Source organism: Pomacea canaliculata, linkage group LG10, assembly GCF_003073045.1.
Source record: "Pomacea canaliculata isolate SZHN2017 linkage group LG10, ASM307304v1, whole genome shotgun sequence".
In the NCBI taxonomy this organism is placed as follows: Eukaryota; Metazoa; Mollusca; class Gastropoda; order Architaenioglossa; family Ampullariidae; genus Pomacea; species Pomacea canaliculata.
In genome coordinates this window covers 11,800,106-11,825,202 of record NC_037599.1, presented here as the reverse complement: position 1 = coordinate 11,825,202, position 25,097 = coordinate 11,800,106, and the positions used below count along the sequence as shown (strand labels likewise).

The window sequence follows — 25,097 nt, the reverse complement described above, 5'->3', positions numbered from 1 at the left end:
CTAGAATTACAGTGGAAATTCTCCTTGGAAATGGAAACTTCCATCCTCTTCCCTGGGACAACAAAGGGGAAGGGATTGGTCGTCACTATAGGGGTTTTTAGGACCATTGACTAGATAAGAGAACACTTTATTTGTCACAGAGGGCAATTCGGGACTACCCGATGGTCCGGCCATTCTGTGTAGTTAGCCAGCTTGTAGTGGAAAAACGGATAAGTCCTGCTACAGAAATTTGTAACCGGGTCTACTTGTGGTTCGGGGTGGAGTGGAGTGGGAGAGAGCAGTCCGGCTACGCCTCTTGATGGAAGGATCACGTATCATGTGACTGAGGGGAATAAAGCAAATCACGATAAAAACAGGATTAGTCTGTTTTTGTCCAAGTGACCAGACGTCCCGATTTAGGTGGGACAGTCCCGTCTTTAACCGCGTGTGCCGCCTACTCATAAAATGTCCCGGCGGACACTCAATGTCGATCAATGTCCACTTGTATTCTAAAGATCTGATTACCGCACCTTGATTGGCATCCGTGCCTTTGGTTTTTGCTTTTGCCTGATTCCGTTTGATCGATAATTTCAAATTGTTCTCTTGCCTTTTCTACTGCCTTTCGGTGTTTCCTTCTGCACACTCCTCCATCTTTTCTCTTTTGTCGGAGCTCTTTATCGGTGACGATACCACGATCGCCATGTCGTCCCGCTTTTACGAAACGTCCGGTCACCTTAGCTTTCCCCAAATGTTAAAAGCACGAACGGATATCCGTCCATGGTAAAAGACTAGCAACCGTATTGACTCTGGTTGAGAAGCCTTTCTGTCATGCTCCGCAGAAGTGTTTGCGGGTAGGTGGGCAGGAATCAGCCCTCCAGGACAACTATGTGTCATGCTGTCAGTTATTGCACAATGTCAGAGTTCCTCACCAGAGTGGCTTGTCAATATGAAAACAGGTTTGACCTTAAATAACCTGGTAATCACGTCACAACTCGCATTCCATTTGCACACAGTCACACACACATACACACACGCACAAGGTTGATAAAGCAGGTGGACCACCGACATCACGGGTGTGTAGTGGAGCAAAGCCTACAGGCCGCATGTACGTCTTCTTTGTAGAAGCTTGAGCTTGTCACACGAAGCTTCCAATTTCAATTAAAATCAGAATCATCTCTAACAAAAACTCTATCCTATTCTTGATTATCTGGGGTCTAATTAAGAAGCAAGAATACCGCTGAAACAAGTGAAAGACCCTGTGTATAGTCTGACATTTAGACCAGTGATTACGTGGGATTTAAATGTAAAATACTGAGATTTTGTGAATAGAAGGATGGCGGTTGAGTGAATGAAACTTACTTCTTCCCTTAGCGACTATTATGCAAAAAACAACGGATATGTGGAGATCGAAAGCATTCTAATGGAATTGTTACATGACGAAGAACACCATTGGTTTTTTTATATGGCGATATCTGTATATACTTTTCTCATATCAGCAGATTAAATGAAACAAATGTATCAGCCTGAAGTGAAGGGTGTGATCGGATAATATCAATCTGTGTACCAGGTATTTACTATCTTAAATATTTTGGGTAAGAGTCGAATGAAATATACTGTGAGTGACTGGAATCATAGAGCCACTGCCTGACATCTGTGTAAAGTAAAAACCGGAAAAGACGATGGGGTGGGTACCTTAGTGCAGAGCCAGAGTCGATGGTCCATCTGTTTTATAGTCTTTGATTTGCAAAAGCCTTACGTACCAAGAAATGTAACGATACGTATCAGAGTTATCAACCAGATATCAGTCGAGTGGTGAACAGGTAATTGAGGGAACTGATGCGACAGGTAACAGTCATCCTCTCCCTACGTAGAAGTACCGTCATAAGTTTAATTCTAGCCTATGGGTGTCAAAAATGCGGACACCCAGTATTTTGCCAAGTCATGACAAGACAAAGGGCGATGGCTGCGGGGCTCACGCTGTAGTTCCTGCAGGTGTGTGCCGTGTGCAAACAGTTCTCATCATGATGGCGTCACTCCATCGCTCTTAATATTTGTCCGTCTTGCCCCTGTAGCCGTGGTAACCTCCCGAGGTCACTGTAGCATGGCAAAGCGCCAGGTCAACAAAGTGAGGGGATAGAAGGGGAACAGTCGGACACCTCCCTGTCCTTTCTTTTCTTTCCCCAGCTCGCTGTTTTACGATTGTCGGGTCGTAAGGTTGGGCGGGCCTTATCACATTCGGTGATTTTCGTTAACGTCTCTCTTTCTTTCTCTTTCGCACGTGCCCGCACACGGACGCACCGAAAGTGTTCATCGTGTAAAAGTGGAAATTTATGTAAATTTTCATTTATCTCACACTTTGTGGGACCTTCGCCTCCATTTTCTAGTTGGTTTCCGCCCCGTGAAGCGGATCTGTTGTGAGCATCAAGTGTGGCCAAGGAACAAGACTAGGAGCCTCCCAGTGACAGGAAAGCAAGGTAGGACCATAGAATTTTAAATATTATTTTACAATTTAGTTTCATCATTTTAAAGACACTTTTTAATTAACTGTAATCACCGTTAAAAGCCCCAATATTAAGTTGTGTGTGTGTGTGTGGAGAGAGAGAAAGTTTCGCCGTGATAAAATTGAACAAATCTGTTTCCGACGAAATGCCATAGTAACAATCTGTTCTTTTCTAGAGGTGACATCATAACTGTGTGTAACGATCGAGTGTCATTGAAAGATGTAGTTCTCGTTTGGAAAAAAATATGTATGATGTGGATAAAAATAATATAAGAATCTGAGTATAGGTATGTTAAAGATTAAATCTGAAATACAAACTTGTGGACTTCACAACACGAAATGCTCGCGGAAAGGTAATGTGTTTTCTCTGTCTTTCGTAGCTTGTTCGTTTCGTTTACCTGTACGAACAAAATGATGGGTGGAAGAAGGTTGGGAAAGACAGAGGGGTAGTGTGCATGAGACAAAGAGAGAAAGGAAGTGAAAAGAAAAATGGAGAGTAAAGGCGAGGGATGGAGAGAGGGAACATGACATCCTTCTACAAAACGCAGGCTGCAGTCGTAAAGTCAGGCCAGGGAAGGTTTTGCTTTTTCCCACAACGCCGGCAATCCCAATGAAGACATTTCATGACAAAAGCGCCTGCCTACCTCAGGGCAGGGACAATGTGACAGGATTGGTTTGTATGTAAAAAAAATATAAATAAATCCATTTTAAATTTACGTACGTCTTTGTATGTTTGACTCAGCACATGTTGTACGTCTGTCCTCGTCGTATGAACGAAATACAGCTATTTATATTTCTTGTGAGAATGAAACTTGTGTCGTCTCGCGAACAGAAGAATAACAGACGAAAGTAGTTGAGAAACAGAATATATATCACGGGTGATAGAGAAGCTAACCGATCCGAAGCTGAACAATGTACCAAAGAGAAAACACACTTTTTTGGTGGAAAAAGCAGTGTCTGTTGTGGACTCCAGGGTCGGCTAACGGGCTAAGTGCAGGTGTGTAGATGTATTAAGCTTAAGTTCATATTTAAGTTCACTCATGCACATCATCCCTGGGTGGGCCCCCAAAAAAGATACCGAGTAAGCAAGAATATGAAAGTCGATTACTGTCAGCATGGAGTTCGTCCCCAACAAAGCATAAATATCTATCTACGCCACTGGATGGAAGTGGGTGGGGAAGAACAATGCGAGGTATATACTAGATAGCACACCCGACGAGTAAGAGCTAGAATTACAGTGGAAATTCTCCTTGGAAATGGAAACTTCCATCCTCTTCCCTGGGACAACAAAGGGGAAGGGATTGGTCGTCACTATAGGGGTTTTTAGGACCATTGACTAGATAAGAGAACACTTTATTTGTCACAGAGGGCAATTCGGGACTACCCGATGGTCCGGCCATTCTGTGTAGTTAGCCAGCTTGTAGTGGAAAAACGGATAAGTCCTGCTACAGAAATTTGTAACCGGGTCTACTTGTGGTTCGGGGTGGAGTGGAGTGGGAGAGAGCAGTCCGGCTACGCCTCTTGATGGAAGGATCACGTATCATGTGACTGAGGGGAATAAAGCAAATCACGATAAAAACAGGATTAGTCTGTTTTTGTCCAAGTGACCAGACGTCCCGATTTAGGTGGGACAGTCCCGTCTTTAACCGCGTGTGCCGCCTACTCATAAAATGTCCCGGCGGACACTCAATGTCGATCAATGTCCCACTTGTATTCTAAAGATCTGATTACCGCACCTTGATTGGCATCCGTGCCTTTGGTTTTTGCTTTTGCCTGATTCCGTTTGATCGATAATTTCAAATTGTTCTCTTGCCTTTTCTACTGCCTTTCGGTGTTTCCTTCTGCACACTCCTCCATCTTTTCTCTTTTGTCGGAGCTCTTTATCGGTGACGATACCACGATCGCCATGTCGTCCCGCTTTTACGAAACGTCCGGTCACCTTAGCTTTCCCCAAATGTTAAAAGCACGAACGGATATCCGTCCATGGTAAAAGACTAGCAACCGTATTGACTCTGGTTGAGAAGCCTTTCTGTCATGCTCCGCAGAAGTGTTTGCGGGTAGGTGGGCAGGAATCAGCCCTCCAGGACAACTATGTGTCATGCTGTCAGTTATTGCACAATGTCAGAGTTCCTCACCAGAGTGGCTTGTCAATATGAAAACAGGTTTGACCTTAAATAACCTGGTAATCACGTCACAACTCGCATTCCATTTGCACACAGTCACACACACATACACACACGCACAAGGTTGATAAAGCAGGTGGACCACCGACATCACGGGTGTGTAGTGGAGCAAAGCCTACAGGCCGCATGTACGTCTTCTTTGTAGAAGCTTGAGCTTGTCACACGAAGCTTCCAATTTCAATTAAAATCAGAATCATCTCTAACAAAAACTCTATCCTATTCTTGATTATCTGGGGTCTAATTAAGAAGCAAGAATACCGCTGAAACAAGTGAAAGACCCTGTGTATAGTCTGACATTTAGACCAGTGATTACGTGGGATTTAAATGTAAAATACTGAGATTTTGTGAATAGAAGGATGGCGGTTGAGTGAATGAAACTTACTTCTTCCCTTAGCGACTATTATGCAAAAAACAACGGATATGTGGAGATCGAAAGCATTCTAATGGAATTGTTACATGACGAAGAACACCATTGGTTTTTTTATATGGCGATATCTGTATATACTTTTCTCATATCAGCAGATTAAATGAAACAAATGTATCAGCCTGAAGTGAAGGGTGTGATCGGATAATATCAATCTGTGTACCAGGTATTTACTATCTTAAATATTTTGGGTAAGAGTCGGAATGAAATATACTGTGAGTGACTGGAATCATAGAGCCACTGCCTGACATCTGTGTAAAGTAAAAACCGGAAAAGACGATGGGGTGGGTACCTTAGTGCAGAGCCAGAGTCGATGGTCCATCTGTTTTATAGTCTTTGATTTGCAAAAGCCTTACGTACCAAGAAATGTAACGATACGTATCAGAGTTATCAACCAGATATCAGTCGAGTGGTGAACAGGTAATTGAGGGAACTGATGCGACAGGTAACAGTCATCCTCTCCCTACGTAGAAGTACCGTCATAAGTTTAATTCTAGCCTATGGGTGTCAAAAATGCGGACACCCAGTATTTTGCCAAGTCATGACAAGACAAAGGGCGATGGCTGCGGGGCTCACGCTGTAGTTCCTGCAGGTGTGTGCCGTGTGCAAACAGTTCTCATCATGATGGCGTCACTCCATCGCTCTTAATATTTGTCCGTCTTGCCCCTGTAGCCGTGGTAACCTCCCGAGGTCACTGTAGCATGGCAAAGCGCCAGGTCAACAAAGTGAGGGGATAGAAGGGGAACAGTCGGACACCTCCCTGTCCTTTCTTTTCTTTCCCCAGCTCGCTGTTTTACGATTGTCGGGTCGTAAGGTTGGGCGGGCCTTATCACATTCGGTGATTTTCGTTAACGTCTCTCTTTCTTTCTCTTTCGCACGTGCCCGCACACGGACGCACCGAAAGTGTTCATCGTGTAAAAGTGGAAATTTATGTAAATTTTCATTTATCTCACACTTTGTGGGACCTTCGCCTCCATTTTCTAGTTGGTTTCCGCCCCGTGAAGCGGATCTGTTGTGAGCATCAAGTGTGGCCAAGGAACAAGACTAGGAGCCTCCCAGTGACAGGAAAGCAAGGTAGGACCATAGAATTTTAAATATTATTTTACAATTTAGTTTCATCATTTTAAAGACACTTTTTAATTAACTGTAATCACCGTTAAAGCCCCAATATTAAGTTGTGTGTGTGTGTGTGGAGAGAGAGAAAGTTTCGCCGTGATAAAATTGAACAAATCTGTTTCCGACGAAATGCCATAGTAACAATCTGTTCTTTTCTAGAGGTGACATCATAACTGTGTGTAACGATCGAGTGTCATTGAAAGATGTAGTTCTCGTTTGGAAAAAAAATATGTATGATGTGGATAAAAATAATATAAGAATCTGAGTATAGGTATGTTAAAGATTAAATCTGAAATACAAACTTGTGGACTTCACAACACGAAATGCTCGCGGAAAGGTAATGTGTTTTCTCTGTCTTTCGTAGCTTGTTCGTTTCGTTTACCTGTACGAACAAAATGATGGGTGGAAGAAGGTTGGGAAAGACAGAGGGGTAGTGTGCATGAGACAAAGAGAGAAAGGAAGTGAAAAGAAAAATGGAGAGTAAAGGCGAGGGATGGAGAGAGGGAACATGACATCCTTCTACAAAACGCAGGCTGCAGTCGTAAAGTCAGGCCAGGGAAGGTTTTGCTTTTTCCCACAACGCCGGCAATCCCAATGAAGACATTTCATGACAAAAGCGCCTGCCTACCTCAGGGCAGGGACAATGTGACAGGAGACAGGAGACAGATGAAGTGAGCTCCCGGTGAAGACGGTATATAGCGCAGCTGCCATCAGTCAGCGCCGAGCGTGATCCGCTTTTTTTGGGGGGATGTATCATGTCATTCAAAAACAACACGATCTAGACTGGACATCAGGCCAACCGCTCCCCTCGTCACGTGATCTGGCAAAACAGATCCTCCATCCCCAGCCATAAAACTCAATGTTTTTTCTTCCGAAAAGCCGCCAGAACTGTAATCGTATTCAGCTGTATCTGTCTCAAATTTCCCGAGGTACCTGACTTCACACAGGTTGCAGCTGATTTCTGCCGCCATATTAACTCTTGAAGATATAGTTTTATTTGTCAATTTTGTATCTATCGCTTCGTTTTCCTTCTCTCATAGGATTCTCTCTCTCTCTCGGGGCGGTGCGATGGAGCGACGGTTATAATGTCTGTCACCTAACAGTGAAGGTTGACTGTCCTGGGTTCAGGTCTCGTCTCGGCACACTTTTCTTTCTCTGTATGTGGCATCTGTTCACGGGGCTGGCTGCCTTGTCGTGGAATAGCCTTAGTTTGCTGATTCGGCGTAAAACACTGATTCCCCCATACACACACACACACTCTCTCTCTCACACACACACATATATTGTTCCGCCACCTACGTAGTGCACCTACGTCGAAAATTCTTGGGGCGTTTTTCTTTTCTTTTCTTTTCTTTAGCTCCTGCAGCATCACAGAACGGAGAAATCATACACCCACACATTTCACTATAAAGTACCCCAGCGGTTCTCAACCTTTTACTAGTGACGCCCCCCTGACGAACAAAGGTACCTTCCGAGCGCCCTCTTTAGCCACACAATGTAAGCTAATTTCACTAATACCGGTATAAGAAACTTTTAAAAAGTGACCACCTTCGCGCCCCTCTTGTAAGCAGGGTTATTGCCCGCCCCCCCCCCCCAGGGGGCGAGCCCCACCGTTTGAGAACCCAGGGAGTACCCCTTGTTTCATTTATAAGATGTCCCAAATTCTTGTCATATATACCACTACCACCACCACCACCACCACCACCACCACCACCACCTTTTTTTTTTCGTTGGTTTAAACTGTTGTGTCACTGACCATTATCTATGTAGGTTAGTAGTTGCATATTCGAGGTGAGTACCAATGTCCTCGTATCATTGTATCGAGCACCTGCACTTAGTACCAAAAGGTCGCGCCTGTGACTTAAAATCTCACCCAATACATGAGTGCATGATTTATCAGAGAAAGTAAATTACCGCGGAAGGTAAGATTCACGGCAGTCCTGTCTTCCCGTCATCTTCCTGCCTCTCTCTTTCTTTACAAGGGCTGTCTTAGAGTTTTATTAGCAACCTGAAAAGGGAACTGCTATAGGAATTAGGGAAGAAGAGTACCCCTTACAGTTTTGGAATGCGATGCTTTGTGTTTCTTCATCACTCGCGCGATAACTGATCCAGTGATTGGTGTATCTCTCGTTTAACTAGCAGTTTTCTCATTCTACACTATCGGGGCTTAAGTCTTACCTTGTGGGTAGGACCCAGGCTGCATTAGTCGATTGTAACCGACCTGCTGGGCAATGGAAAGTTTGCTGAAACGTTACAAAGAAGTATCACACTCCTTCGCATCCACCCAACCCCAAAACTGCGGAATAAAGATGAAAGAAATGTAATTAAAATAAAAAGACAATAGTATTAATACAGATATATATATATAACTAAATAAGTAAATGTACAGTAATTTTGGTACAACTTTCCTGCTCTCTCTGAAAGTCGCGGCCATGAAACAGTATCAAATGAGGTATCACGATTAGTTCGTCTATATTTAGTTTCAGACAGCACTGCTCACTTATATATTACTGTGCTATATATTACTCAGCTCAAAGATGCATATTTTGTGCAAAACAGTTCAGTCCACAGACCTCTCCACAGTCGTGTAGTGATACAAATTTACAAGGGCGGTCGCTACACAAGGCCCTAACATACAAGTACCTAGTAAATCCAACAAGTCTTTACGTCTCTTAGAGATGGACCTTCGCTCGGTACCCCAGCAGCACGGAAAATTTATCATATATCTTCGAACCATGTGGAAGCGGATAGCAGAGTGGTTAGCACTGGCATTCGAACTGAGAGCGCGCTGGTTCAATACCTGATTAGCGCAGCAAAACTTCCCCCACTCGACCAAGCTGGCAGCAATGGGTACCTGACTCCTTAGACTTAGAGGGTTGGGGAAGGATACGCAGCATGTGAAGCTGGTCCCGAGAAAAGTGAGGCCTCTAACACCCCACCCAACGACCTGAAAAAGTTATTTTTACTTCATCTTCGAAGATTGAATTATAAGACAGAAGCTCTACTTATTCACAGAAAACCAGTCGTGCTTCCTGGATACATCAGAGTGGCCTTGACGGATGCTTTACTTTCTTCTTCAACTTGGAACCTTGCTTTTACTGTGATGTCTGATATGTCTCTAGACAATCTTGTTTCTAACATTTGCAGAACTGCATATTTTGCGCCACGCAACATCAGCACGATCCCTCAGTATCTTCCGGACTGTCCCCATTCTGGTCTGTGCCTTTGTTTCATCAAGACTTGAATTACTGTAATTCTCCTTTGTCCCGCTGTCCTCTTTATCTTCTCGACAAATTTCAACAACTTCAGATGTCCACGGCAAGACTTCTACTCCAAGAATTCAAAGGATATTATTTTTACTACATTCCGCTTCAGGTTCTTTCAGGTTCTGCTCCTTCTTACTTCTAGACTCGCTACACTCAAGCAGGCATCTCCGTATTTCTGCAGATGTTTGCCTTTTAGAATCAGAGTGAAAACTTTTGGTGAACACAATTGTCCATTTGTTGTCAGCTTGCTGGAACTCCCTTTTGTGATGCTTCAGTAGTAGATTATAGTCTTGTCCTTAAAACCTAAGTTCAAGAAACATGTGGAGTTTTAAGCCACAAATTTCGGTCTGGTTACTGGCTCCACATCATCTGTGGCTTTCATGTTTATCGTTTGTTGTACAATTTCTACCGTTCTGTTAGTTCATGTACTTGATTAGGCTCAGAACATATCACTAATGTTGAGTGCCATAATTTAGTGCTACTTGCATCTCATATAGTGCAACACAATATCAAATGTAATCATGGGTGTGGTACTTCTAGTGTGTTTTTCATTCTTTTTGGAGGTGTGTGTGTGAAGAGGGATGGGGTTAGAGTCATTCCATTTCCGCCTTTGCGGGGGCATCTACATCCTTGAACCCCGCGAACACGAAATGCCGTTTATATCTGATGAGACTGTTCCACACCCACAGTCAACATTACAAATAATGCCACCACGCGCTCACGCGTAAGTGAAAAACAAGGAACTAGACTGAAGAGGTAGCGCAAGATTTTGAGTAAATGTGAAGGTGAAGAGATGTGAGAGAACTCAGGCGCCCGCGGATTTTTTTTTTCCTTCAAAGGTGTTTACAGAAGTAACGAACTTCGGGGGTGTTCGGTACTGTCCGGCGGATTCCGAGCGCTGTGTTCGTCCTATTTTCCCATCCATACAGTTGGGATTCAGACATGCGACAGGCCGCCCCTAACCTTTTTCAAGTCACTGGGGTCGGTGGGTGGGTGGTTGAAGTGTTAGAGACCTCACTTTTCTCGGGGGTAGCTTTTTGTAAGGGTGGTGCCCATCTCCCCTCCCTCTGAATTACCCTTCTCGACCCTTTATGGGGCCAAGTACCCATTCCGACAGCTGGGTCGACAGGAGGGATCGAGTTCACTGCGTCACACGGGTATCAAACAGGTACAGGACAGCTCCAGGCATCAGAAAAGAAAATTTTTGCAAGTCACTGTATCCCATACTTACTTCTTTACCTCTCTCTCTCTCACACACATTCTTTCTCTCTCTCACTGTTCCTGTGCATTTTCTATGTGGGACAGATGAATGGGTTTACTCGGAAGTGTTAACCAGTATGAACAGAGTCTGGGGAAAAGATAAATGTTAGCCACCATTTCAACAAACCTGTATAGCAGGATCGAGGAGGCGTCTGTCAGGGTCAAGCCTCAGACATCTACAAAGAAGTCGTTACACGGGTTGTACAGGAGACTGGCCTGCCGTGGGGCTTACATAAAGTCGAATGTACACGATCATAATTGTTGCAAAGATGATGATGTGCTAAATTACATTTGCAGGTATCGGGCTGACTCTTTTATTTTTTTATTTTTATCACATTCTGAACAGCTCGTGATCAGTTTCATTGGCCACATGGCGACCACGCAAAGTATTGTATCGTCTTATTTGGCCAAATGCATGGTGCATCCAGCTATGAACATTATGTGATGCACAATTCACTCCACGTGCATGGATTGATTTCATTTCAGAAAGTCCCATTTCACTAGAACCTACTATATTATTTTTCCGATAAACAAAAATATATATCAGCATGCCAGAAATTCGATGACATAGTAAGGTGATTCTGTCATGAAAAAAAAAGCTTCTGCTGTGTGGAAGCTTGGACTACGCCCAGGCAGCTTCCATACCGTCTTTGGTTTGCTCAGTTTTATAACCGATTGAAGAAGTTACCTCTCTAATTATTCTTAGGTGTGTGCTTTAAATACATACATAACTGAATAGGGAGAAATCAGAAAAGCTGCATTTTAATCTTGGAGTTTTTAGTCGTAGCTTCCGCATTCATTTTCCATGATTCGAAGATAATTTTGAGGAACGTATCCAGACCACTTTGATCAGCTCTTCAACACCTTTAAACAATACTATTTGGTGTAAACGTTTCGCCTTTTTTTAACTACTGTACTTGCTGTGAATAAGATGCTTATTATTTTATATTCTTAAGTTGAATATTTTCACAATAGCTCTCGCGATTTTATCTTTATTTGCTTATTCCTGTCGAGCTTTCTTTTGTCGTCAAAAAGAGAAAGTATTTAGCAGATGGCGACCAAGGATCGAGACTCACTGCAGGCGCTGGAAATATTACCTGGACGCAGTGGCAACGATATTACACTCACACTTTCTCTTGTCTCAGATGACAATATAATCAACCCCGACATAGTTTGATGTTTGCGAGCTCGGACAGGTGGCAACGCTCTTCCTGATGCTTGCTCACGTGCGCATGCGCACAGCTTATACACACCCAGTCTTTACCAGCAGTGCGTTGCTGTTGCAACTGTGATTTCACTCTCAGCTTTGGGTGGACCACTTTCTTTGAGCGAAGCTTATTCACATCAGTATTGACATGAATGGTGTTAATGAAGTGAGTTTATTCTAACGAAAGGTGGTGAACGTATGATCTAATGCGGCTGATGGTTCAAGCTTTTTGTGCTCGGGCACCCCCAACGGCCCAAGAGCTTATAATAATGTTTTAAGACTAATTACATTGTATTCTTGCTCACCTTTCTCCTTCTCACTCGATCCCGACTATTTTCATGTGAAACTCTAAAGACAGTAAATGTGAAGACAAGGTTCTATTGCCGAACTCGGTGAACTGCCGCACCTTTGATTTTAAGAGGACTGCGCGTCTCTCCATCCCTACATCGCCCTCCCTCCTTTCTCTCCTTTTGCTCTAGGTCTTCCCCCGCCCCTTTTGAAATCTTCCCCGTGTAGTGGATCTGATTCATTTGAAGCTACCGAGTAATATAACGGGTGAAATAATGTCCCAGTCCAACATCATATGCACGAATATAACATACGACAGGATTACTCCTACACAATTTGGTCAGGATCTGACAAAGCTAAACACACCAACCAAAATAAGCTGTTTAGCTAAATATTGACTCATCGGGGTGCATATTTGTTCAGCACTAACCAGGGTACCCGGTGTCGCCTGGTGATGTTTCGTCTCTTGATAGACCGTCAGGGCAGAGAGCGGTTGTGTGCAGCGGATCAAAGGAAGGAGGCTGGTGGGGGAAATATTCATATTGCTGGGGTGTAACGATCCCTCGCTCCAAACCCCCCACCTCTGTGTGTGTGTGTCATTCGGTTTCTGTTAAACTAGGATGTTCTCCGACTTTACTGCCATATTCTGTGAGGATCAAACAGTGAAGACCTTAATTTTATACAAAACTACATACACACATACACACGCAGTCCGGCATGCATTTTGACACCGCCGTGCTTTATTTATAAGAATAAATGATCGCAGAAATCCTTTCCAGCTGGTAGTTATAGATCACAGGCTGACATGCAGCCAAGTAGTTTAGAAATATTGTAGTTGGATTATTTAGTTCATTTTTCGGTAAAACTTTAATTCTCATTCTTACTCTAATGAAGAACAAGTGTAGAAATGCACTGCTACATATTTTACATTATTTTCAAGGGCTGAAAAACTACAAGACAAATAGAAGGACCATGATGCTAGCAGTAGTGCTGCTTCTGTTAGGGTCAATACCACAGTGTGTTTGGGCCTACAGCTCTGGTGCCCCTGATCGTCAATTAGTTTGTGCTCAGCTCACACCATCCGGCCATACACCTAGTACGACCCAGACAACACCATCGCCTTATCGTATATCTGTCAGCTCCCTTACCTACACACCTAATGGAAGCAACATAACAGGTAGGTAGATAATGAATATAATCTAGTTTAGCTAGTTACTGAAGTAAAATGTAATTATCTTATATTTTATGCAGTGACAAGAATGTGAGACTGTCAGTGAGCTGGATAAACTAACAACTGAACAAAGTGACAAAAGACTGTGCATTATTATGTAGAGAGTGAATTCAGTAAATTCTGGACTGACATGTTAAATATTTCTTTTATCATCACATTACAGGCATGCAATCTAAGTTCTTCAAAGTGGGTGAAGTTTCCTCATCCTTTATAATCAAACTTTTATCTGTTATTTATTTTAGCCAAACTAGTAACAAACTTGAAGCTGGACAGTTCATCATTTTGCTGAATGTGAATGCAAAAATAATAATCAAGAACTTTATTATATATAGCAATGGCAGAGGTATTAATAACCACTGATGCCTGCCAATGAAATAAGTTATTTCAGCTCCATGTACAAATCGCCATCAAATGTTCTTTGTTAGTAAAATGTATCATTTTGAAAAAAAAATATTTTTTCAGTCACACTCGAATCTCCCTGTGGGGCAGGAACAACTTTCAAGGGATATTTGCTGAAAGTAGACTATGCAGAACTCAATCATACCAATAGCTCATTGGGCAGTTTCAATACTCCAGCAGGATCAAAGTCTATTTGTGAGGTATCTTTACAGTTTTGACCCTCTGAATGGGACTGAAAAATCAGTTGTGAAACCCTTAGGTTTAACCTAAAATGTTGGACTCTTATTTATGTTAGACTTCACTAGTTGTAGTAAATGGGTGGTCCAGGAACATAGCAGTAAAGAAGTTGTCCACCATGACCAATAAGGATACTAAGGTTTATCCCTGACACATTTTATGTTGAAAGGTTGGCTGTTGAAGCCTTCTGGTTTCCTTTCTTTGTTGTTTCTGCCCCAACCATTAACGCAAAATCACTATTGGGCAGACATTGTTTCCCATCAAACCAACCATTCTGCAAAAACAATTCCTGCAATATTTCATGAATTGCATAGAATTCTTAATAAAGAAACACTATGTCATGAAAAATCAGTTGAACACAGAATTCTTTTAGGTGTTTTATAATAAACATTTTTTTATCAATACTCAGAATAAGTGGTGTAAGTGATTCATTGATCTATACATTTTAGAATTCAGGGCAGAGTGCAATAAAAAAAAAAAGAAAAAGAAAAGTTATGCAAAAGTTTCCCAATATAGTATGAAATGTTTTATAAATGCAGGGAGACACTACCCCTTGCTTTGTCTGGAATGCTCCTGAATTTAACCCAACATTTAATACACTACACTAAGTAGCATGGACCTTATTTTGGTGGGAGTGAATGTTACTTAGTTCTTATTTATGAGAATATTCTGGCAAGCTGCTTCATTTATTATCACAATCCCTATTTTTCTTATTTTTAACTTACAAAGCAGAGCCAGTTGAAAGCCTTCAGTCACAGATGTAGTGTTTTCAGTTGATTTTCCCCGCATAAGTGTTAGTGTACAGTCTAACAGAAGCAGATAAAAAATTTAGAATGAGGCCATTCTGTAAATACAGGGTAATGGTAGGACTCATGATAGCAGCACTGAGAAACAGAGCATCCAGTTCTTGTGGACTCCACCAGCAACAAGTGTTGGGACCATTGTGTTTCGGTACGTTGTGTGTGTGTTTCCAGTGATATTTATGTTTATTAATGTGCAGTCATACACATTTAAAACACTTGTGTCTATCTCAGTGTGTTCAAACACACAGCACATGCATCCACACACACACCACCACCACCCCCCCATCTCTAGTATTAGAAAACTATTTTTAATATAGCAGTTCTTTATCTCTTCTCTTTTGTGTGATTATTTGGTTGCCCAACTTTTACTTAATTTTTTAATTTATAAATTGTTAGATGTCTGATGAACTGTGGAGATATTCAATCAATGATGCTTGGAGGCCATTTGTGTATGAAATCACAGTGATCTTCTCTTTGGCAATTTTACAGATGCAAAATATGTTGGACGGTTACCTTAAATGCATAAGTTATATAGCATAATATTTTTAAAAAAGCAATATTTTTCTAGGAAGCAATGCAGTTTGGTCTGTCATTCTCTAAAAGCAAATATTGTGTAGTTAAAAAAATAGCTGCATTTTCTTGGCAGTTTAATGTTGTCTTTTTATGCTGTAAAACAAAATACAGGTATAAAGAGTCATATTTCAGAGCATCATTTTAAGTACAGTATGGTATATCATAACCTGGATGCTGTAACACCAACTTAGGTGTATATAATCATGATTTCAGGGCAACATTTGTCCAATCTTATTCAACATTCTGGGTGGATGTACATTCTGATCTGATTTATGAAACAAGCAAAACAACTCCTCCACCTACAGAACTTCTGTCTACAGTACGCACGGTAGTTTCACCCAATGATTGTCCTCAGACCACTCAGAGTACACAGACCATTCAGAGTACGCAGAGTAATCAGGTACTTATACAAACTGCATGCTTACTTTGAACAGAATTAAATATATAAAAGAACCTTAAATAATTACAGAGATCTATTCAGAACATGGAAAGATGAACAAAAATATTGGCCTTTAATTTGAGTTACCTAAGCAGGATAAATAGAAAACCCAAATTTGGAGGAAAACATTCCAGTAACTATTGACTTTATAAATATCATTCAAAGTTATAACAATATAGTATCTTCTTTTAATTTTCATCGTCCAAATTATTTAAGGTTACCATTGCAACTGATCCAGACTGTGGCAAAACAAAAGGTTGCTTCTCAGACTGCATAGGAGGCTCATGCACCTACCTGGTTACATGGATTCCATCAGCAGACTTTGTGACTATCACCTTGGAGGCTTTTGTGGGCTCAGGCAATCGTTATGTTGCGCTTGGGCTCTCCAAAGATTTAAATATGGTAAACACTGTCAGGGAGCATAAACCTGAAAACACAGACACATACATGCACACCCAACACCAAACATGCACCATAAAGTAAAATAGATACAGCTTCAGACACACCAGAATGTATGCGCTTATGGAGGCATCATACTTATATTAGCCTGTCTTTTATCAGACGAACATGCACACATGCAGTTCTATACATGCAGACATACATTCACTCACACACTTGCAGTCACATCTTGAGAGAGAGAATATGCAGAGTGTATGGATGAAAAAGCCATGCTACATATTGATTACAAAACAATTTCTTATCATTACTGTACAGGGTGATGACAGTGTCATTGAATGTGTCAACGATGGAGTGGTGGTCAGTGTTCACAACTCATACAATGACGGCAGGAACAACAAGAGACTATCCCAAGAAGCAAGTTCTTATTTTCATATAAACATTTGAATTTAGAAATACACACACTTACATGCATGTATGTCCATTTACATGCAAACACATATTTCATGCATACACACACACACATATATGCACAACATTCGAACCAATTGTCTCAAAGATCATTATTATAGACAAATAGTTCCCTTGACATGTTGTTTGATTTTTCTTTCTCTTTCTGTTTAAGACTTTGAACTAAGGATCAGACATCAAGGTTTTACAATCTGATAACCAATCAGGATGCACTGAGATTGCTAATCCTCATGATCTTCATGGATTAAAAGAGATCATCATTTTAAAAACAACCTGCACTGTTGAAATCTCATGCTGCACACTCTATATTTTAGATTATAACTGTGACTGTTGACATTTTTCAGGGCTTGAACCTTACCAGTGGGTCATACAAAAACCAGATCTTGAGGTGTGAATTTACTCGACTGAAAGCAGAAGGACTTGATGGCAATCGCTTCACACTTGTTAATAGATCGTACACACTTTTCTTAGCCAAAGGGCCATCATACAGTGGTAAGCACGGGGCTACCTTACCTCAGTGTTACAATGTTAATTAATATTTTATCTGGCCTTAAATTTTGTTAGATCTCTTAAGCTTTTGAAAACACTGGACCCTTAAATCAAGCTCTACAAACTGTTTAACTCTCTCTCACTAAATAGATGTGTTACTGTTGTTGAACAAAGTTGTGTTTTTCACTCTTTGCTGCTGTATTGTAGGGGGCATTTCAAGACATGATGAGCGTCCAAAAGTCTCAGGAATTGAATTCAACTTGGAATCCACTTTATCAGACAGTTCCACAGCTGACATCAAATCTCAGCTGGTGAAAGCTCATGGTAACTATCAATAAGTTAATTGTAGCAATTTACTTATACATGTGTGTTCAACTATGCATTTGTATGTATGTGTGTTTGTGTTGTGCGCCCATGTGCATATGTATATGTCTGTAAAAATAATAATAATCAAGCCAACTAAGCAGTTCTGATATATAATTATTCATAAATATACATTTTGCAGCTTACGTACTTCCCATTCCTGTTTAAAACAATATTTTGGTTAAATATCAGGGTTTGTTTGTGACAACAGGCAGCTTAATGATGGTGGCTTGGATATTTGCGGCTAGTCTGGGCATAGTGATGGCACGCTACTTCAAGCCTATGTGGCCAGACAGTAAGCTGTTTGGACAGAAAGTCTGGTTCCAGGTAGGAAGAACAATCCTGAGTGCAGCATGGCAATTTTGTGCTGTTTAAAGAGAGGTTGACTTGCAATCCATAAAGCAAGAGAAATGGCAGCTTTGTGCTGTGGACACAAAATTTAATTCATCTTATTTGAATGTACTTTAACTGTTGATTGCCACACTAGTCTTGTAAGTGATAAGCTATCTTTATGCTAATTGATAATCCTATAGCTTCATTTGTCTTTATTCTATCAATCTGTAATTTTATGCATGTGGGAAGTTTTTAAATCAAGTATATGTGTCAATCAAGTTCATAAGAATTCAGCTGCCTAATTTGATATATTTTTGCAAGTGATCCATTTTCAAATCCAGTTAAGGAGATAAAAAGACACGTGTAACCAAGAGATCAGTCCCTGATGGCTACTTAGGGGTGGGCTAGTCGTACATGAACACAACAAAGATGAAAATTGCTGCATTACCGTAGATTTTATTCAGTCTCACTATCGGTGCCTGGCCTGCCGCCTCTCCACTCACACTTCCAAACCAAAAAAGCCCCCCTCAACTGTAAAGCTACGCTACCTATTCTATCTTCTGACGAACATTCCAGAACCACCCATCCCCTTTTCCCACGACCTCTCTCAATCCCCGTGGTCACCCCCACCCCACCCTGTCTGGCCATTGTCTCCCCAAGTGCATCAGACAAACTTCTGGTGTAACAATAGTCTCCAGTAATAGGTCCAGTCTCCAGTAGCCGCAGGTGGGCAGTTCAAGGCTTAGGCATGCAGGCAGTGTGAGAAAGGGACAGTCCTGGGAGCTGTCAACCCCTACCCTCTATAAACAAAGACAACTTAGTACACTACTAGAGTGCTATACATGTAGAACATGTTATGGAAACATTTTTATGATTTTATCAGACCTTTAAAATCACACATTTTTTTACATTGTTGTGGACCTTACATGTTACATGTCTTGCAGATTCACCGTGGTTCCATGGTTCTTGTGCTGCTTTGTACTGTCATAGCTTTCATCATTATTTTTGTGAAAGTAGGAGACTACAGTGAGGTCAGTTTTATGTCCTTTTTCTGGTCATTTTATTAAGAACTTAACTGGTGTTTTAGCTTGCAGTATCAACAATAATAAACTTTTGGTACACTCCCAAAATTACTTTTATATAATGATCAGAAATAAAGAATTTGGAATACAATACTTGGAACAAAACACAAATATTATACCAGCATGTTTTTTCTCATTCAAAACATAATTTATATTTATTACATCAAAGCATTCTGGAAAAAAAAGAACTAAATTTGATCGTGTTCTCTTTGACTGCATTATCAGTGTTTTCATATTATTGGTTGAATCCTAACAGCTTTCAGGTGAGGATTACAAAAAAGCCCATCCAGTTCTTGGCATCATTGTGACAGCTTTATGTATAATCAACGTAAGTCTGGCTTCACAAATTCCTTTTGTGCTTCATTTGTATTACTTAGAAACAAAGTTCACTCATTTATTTCATGCTTTACCTCATTAAATGTAGTGTTGCCAGCAGAGACCTGTTTTTATTTTTAAAATTTTTTTTTAGTCTTCTAGCTGATAACGGAAACAAGGACAGTACAGGTTTTACTTGATAAATATGCAATGATGTAAATAAAGTCAATTAATATTATTTCGTGCTTTTTTTTTTAGCCCATTATGGCACTGTTTAGATGTCATCCTGGCACAAAGAACCGACCGATTTTTAACTGGGCACATTGGGCTGTGGGATTTGTGGCATACATTCTTGGAGGTAAGAAAAAAAACGTTTTTTATTGAATAAGATGAAGATTAAAATGCCCCAAAATGGGATGTTTTGTCATTTACCTTTTGACTAACATTTATGTTCAAGTTAACCTAGCAGCATAGAATGCCAAAACATATGTATAACGCATGTAAATTTTCTGGTATTTAATCTTGAGCTGTGGACTTGTTTAGCATATATAATTTATTCTGTACATTTGTGCATGTGTGAGATCATATGTATCTACTTATCTATGATACATCACAATAATAACAACAACAATAATAAAAATAATAGTAATGTTAACTTACACAGCACCATATCCCAGTCTATGCACAAGACCATGGTGCTCAATAAAGAACAAATAAATAAATCAGTGGAATGCCAGCCTGTTGTTCTGAAGATGTTGATGGGTCACAGTTTTATTAAATCTACAGATTGTGTATTCATTTGTCAAAAGCAGAATACATTGATCAATAATCAAAAACGTAAATAAAATTGTCAAGAAACTGCTGGATTATGGATTTATTTGGATCTGTTGTTGTGGTAACTGTAACTTGAAGCCTGTTTTCTCTTTTTATTTATAATGCTTGTAACATCAGATTTTGGACGTTTCAGTGATAACCATCTTTTTTGGTGTGAAACTGGAGGGAGCTGATGCACCAGAATATATTGTGTATGTGCTGGCTGCCTTTGTCTGCTGGCAAATTCTTGTCTTCTTGATACTGGAACTTGTGCAGCTGCTGGGAAGGATGTTCCGTAAGAAATGGCACATTATGTCTGTTTCTCATAACAGAGATTTTTGAAACAAAAGTACTTAAGTTGCTAAACTAGAATATTTTATTTTCTAACTTATAAAAGCACATTACATATTCACTACATATTCAGATCACATGAACTAAACTAAAGAATATTCCAGAATACGCAGTCAGATATTGATAGATCGCTATTATTCTCTTGCCTTGCGTTTATTGCCCTTAATCCACATCAGATACAATAAGTTATTGCATAAATATATGTACATATTATTGCATAACTTACTGTATCTGATCAATAAGTTATTGCATAAATATATGTACATATTATTGCATAACTTACTGCATCTGATGTGGTGTGACATTAACTCTAACAGACAGTGATTCTACAAGAGAGGTTCAAATGAATGCTTTAACAAACAAGGACTCTATACCATACTGTGTTTGTATAAGCCAAAATATCATAAATTCTCATGTTTAGAGAAACCTGTATTCTTCAGAGGTATAAATATCCTGGATCATGATATGTGTACAGAAGAAAAGACTCTACATCCTGTTAAGTTCAAAGAAGCTAGTTCCGGCTGGTCATATTTGAGGAAAAAAGAGACAGTTCATGCTTTTCCTGGTAGCTTGTTTGCATTTCTCGTCAGTCATTTCATGACACCCTACACCCTGTTTGCTGATAACATTCCACACTGTATTGTGCTATGATTCCCTTGAGAAAATAATTGTTTAACACACCTTTAGCGTCCTAAGCAAGATCTGTATACAATATCAGCAGCTGGTAAAAAGCAAGAATTAAGCAAGTAATATAATAATTTTTAACTTTTCGTCTAATAGAGTTTAGCTTACCCATCTACATTATGTTAATGATAAAACCTAATGCATGCTTGTTAATTATAAAACTTGAAAGCATATAAACTGTCTCTCCAAACACGTGACATTGATAAAAATCTGCTTGCCTTAGTCAGGAGGTCCAATTAAAACACCAGTAAAATACCCATTTATACGTTTAGGCCAGCCAGTGATAGATGTTTTATCAGCATCTTAAGTTGTTTCTGATTATCTTTTATCAGCATCTTATTTCTGTCTAAACTAATACAGATGTTAATTATCAAAAGATGCATTATTAAATCCTTGTTAAAGAAAAGTGAACAGCAGCATCTTATCAGAAACTAGTGATGCATGGGTTGAGCATATGGGTTAAGGATTGATATTATTTTTAACACCTCTACTGCATATTTTATATAAATTTTTCAAAAGAACCAAATGTAATTTCTGATTATACATTGAAGGCTAATTTTGATATGCAATGAACCTTATTTGATTGCAATGTTTCAGAACGGAGCAATACATATGAAATGAGTGACCCCAACTTACCAGCAAAACCTGTTGGAGAGAAGCAGGAGGTAAGCAGATCTAGTGACCAAAGAATGGTTATTTAAATTAGCCCTTTGTAGTCTTTTTGTGAAACATGTAAATAATAAAAGTTAGTCACACACATACATGCAGGTGTGTGTGAAATCCCTTGAGTGAAATTGTGTATAAACTGTATACTGTATAGGATAGAAATCATTTTCAAAGCTCTTAAAGTCTTTGCATGCAAAAATCAAAGGTCTTGAAGAACTAAACTGATCATGAATTTTTATATTACACTTGCTTGTGGGTAAAGTTAGTTCTACACATGAATGTGTGCATGATGCTTGCATATGTGTGTGTGTGTGTTTTCTATGAGATTAATTTCATAAGAAAGGATTGTCCAAAAAAGTGTCAAAAATATTTATTTGCATCACTTACATTGCAGGCTATCCTTGCAAAGAATGTGTTACTGGCCTGCCACATTGTAGCACTGTTTGGTTTTATCATCGCTCTCCTTGTCATCCTCAACATAAACTGAATATAAAGCACAAAGCTTGCTTCTTTCAATCCAGTGGGCACGCATCAAATATACAGGGTGGAGAGAAGTCCCTGTGCACCATTATGTGATAGATGTAGCCGCCATGCAGTTTAAAAATCATTAAGAAGAGCAGCCATCTTTTGCCCAATTGTTTCATCTGTGTTCTCTTACTTGCCTTCAACAGCTCATCCCCACCCCCCACCCCCAGAGATGAGCTGCTTGTGTTACAACACTGATGACAATGAAATTTCATTTTATCTGCTCTTACAATCATTAACACATTAACATAATCCTATCAACATTGTTGTCATGCTGATCACAGCGCTAAATAAAATCAAAATTATTTCTAGTGAGAATTTTGCTGGTGTAAAAGTAGGTTGTCACCTTGTCTGCTATAGATATTATAACACTATGACAAGTGGGATTTTTTCTCTAGTGTTTGGATGTAAACTGAATCATGTACTGCAGGTCAGTACAGACAATACTTTCTGTGAGAAAATCACATGCACCTTTTTCTTTACATTCTTTCTGATTCTCATGCTGATGGTTGTGCATTATTTGAGAGTCTGAAACAAAAGAAAGATGGAGAGACAGAGATTGCTTGTGTATGCGTTCATGAGTGAGTGAGTGTATGTGAGTGCACATGTTTATGTGCACATGCATGTAAGCATATGTATAGTGGTTGTGACAAATTGCTCCAGCATTTTTGAAAATTTGAATCAGTTTCCAAAGTGTCTCCAAAGTGCACTAACTGTTAACTGTTACCATATATAGCTGCATCTGATTGCTTTGGAAATGGGCTAGTTCATAAGCAGTCCTGACCATGAGGATGGCAGGACATGCACTGGCATATTGTAGAATGGTGAAGCTATTTGGTTTGCAGTTTTATGATAAACTGTTTCTGCTTCTTTCTTTTTAAAATACCTGACAGCTGTATGATGTGAATGTTTTTCTGTGTTCATAAACAAGCTTTCAATTTTGGAGAACGCTAAAATCTTTGCTTCTAATCTTTGTTTTTAAAAAATATCTTTGCTATAAATTTTTGGTGTGATGGCATTAGAGTCTACCTTTATGTGAGTATATTCTGTGCTGTAATAGAGGTTTATAGTCCTTGTACATGTGCTTATTCTGATTTTTACAAAAAACTAGAAATTTGTCAGAATATGTATTATGTCGAGATTGTTATTAAGACCATTTAAAAAATCTGTATATTTATATATAATATACTTTCTGTGTCTATGATGGATAGGGGAATAACCAATTAGACTTAGTTTGCTTCTATTTTTCTTTATCAGTTTTTGGCATGGCTTTTGGATAGATTTTGGCTTTAACATACTTTTTGCAATTGTTCTTTGTTCATTAGATTTTCATGCAAGAAAAAAGAACATTGCTACTTTGTACTTATAAATTTATTATGTCTTGATGTATATTCATTATCATCAGCAGTATTTTTTCTGGGGTGAAGGCATTGTGTTTTGTTTTTAACTAGATCTTTTGAAGATTCTAATATTTCTAGTTTGGGTTCTGAAAACTTAAAGCTGTCAGACAGAAGGACATCAGGTACATTTGAGAGTGTTCTATGTTACATTAAATACAAGAAGCATCTCATATTCTCATACAACAGTCAATGGAGTTATGATATATCTTTTGCTATAAGAGACAAAATGTTTTCAATCACTTGATAACAAAAGTGATTGCTTTTCAAAATCAAAATTATTTTTGCATTATATTTGCTAATGTTGCCTTAAGATGCACATTCATACATAGCTGAGAAATGTCAAAGGAGATAGTCTAGGGTCCAAATCAGCTTGGGCTTCTTTTTGTGTGAAAAGTTTGCCCAAGATCTATGAAAAATTGTAAAAACTGGAAATTTAAACTATATGGTCACCTGCAATATATATATACATATCTATATCTGATTGTACATAGTTTTTTGCACAATACTTTGCTAACTGTAATTTTGTAATACAGACCCATTATATCTTATACCAAAACACATCAGCTGCACAGGACACATGTATAATATATTATGCAGAGAATTTGAAACATGTTGAAGGTTTCTTTTTTTTAATTTAGATATTTTATACCTGTTCATACACCTAGGAACATTTTTAGATATTAGAACATATATGGTGAGAAAACTGTTTATAAGAATATAAAACTATTGAAATGTATTTCATCCAAAAGATTGCTGTTGAACATATGCAAAAGAATTTTAAAAAGTTAATTTGTTTGGTAACCTTTTAAAGATTATAGTATTTTATGGTTGTTTTAAAGTGTTAGGGGAGTTATATATAGTCGTAAGTAGCTGTTATTTTGTACAGTAGATAACGGACGCAAACGATCACTGCATCAGCAACCTTGTTATTTCCAGGGAGTTAATGCATGGCAGAGTGTTTTACTACACGTCAAGAGTTATCTAACTTAGCTCATCCTAGGTAATGCTTCTTATAATATATCCAGAACCACCCTACGACCTTCTCCCCTTTTCGGTTAACCAGTGGCATAGGAAGATGCTTGCTTTTTTGTGGGGGGGAGGGTTAAAAACTTTTCTGACAGTGATCGACGTTCACATTCTTGTTTTCTTCACTGGTAAAAATATAAGATTTATGCAACAGACTCGAGAAAGGTACGTGGCTTATTAAACTACTTTAGAAAAGAATTGTTGGCTTTGGTTCAAATAAAATGACACTTGTCGATCAATCATATTCGTTAAATTTTGTGAAAATACTGGAATAATTG

The 25,097-nt window shown here is 39.5% G+C and overlaps 1 protein-coding gene across 2 annotated transcripts; it reads left to right on the top strand.

The window, feature by feature from the left end:
- Positions 1 to 1,854: 1,854 nt before the first annotated feature.
- LOC112573455 (putative ferric-chelate reductase 1 homolog) lies at positions 1,855 to 25,059 on the top strand. 2 transcript variants are annotated; one of them, XM_025253841.1, is made up of 16 exons: positions 1,855 to 2,453; positions 13,164 to 13,400; positions 13,917 to 14,053; positions 14,947 to 15,041; positions 15,680 to 15,866; positions 16,122 to 16,307; positions 16,620 to 16,718; positions 17,117 to 17,264; positions 17,469 to 17,585; positions 17,836 to 17,951; positions 18,902 to 18,988; positions 19,296 to 19,367; positions 19,613 to 19,712; positions 20,322 to 20,462; positions 21,800 to 21,867; positions 22,263 to 25,059. In XM_025253841.1, the coding sequence occupies exons 2-16, from the start codon at positions 13,196 to 13,198 to the stop codon at positions 22,353 to 22,355; spliced, it is 1,851 nt and encodes a 616-aa protein (XP_025109626.1). In that variant the 5' UTR covers positions 1,855 to 2,453; positions 13,164 to 13,195; the 3' UTR covers positions 22,356 to 25,059. The 2 variants fall into 2 exon arrangements, with proteins under 2 accessions (XP_025109626.1, XP_025109625.1); XM_025253840.1 differs by lacking the exon at positions 1,855 to 2,453 and adding an exon at positions 5,562 to 6,160.
- The last annotated feature ends 38 nt before the right edge of the window (positions 25,060 to 25,097 follow it).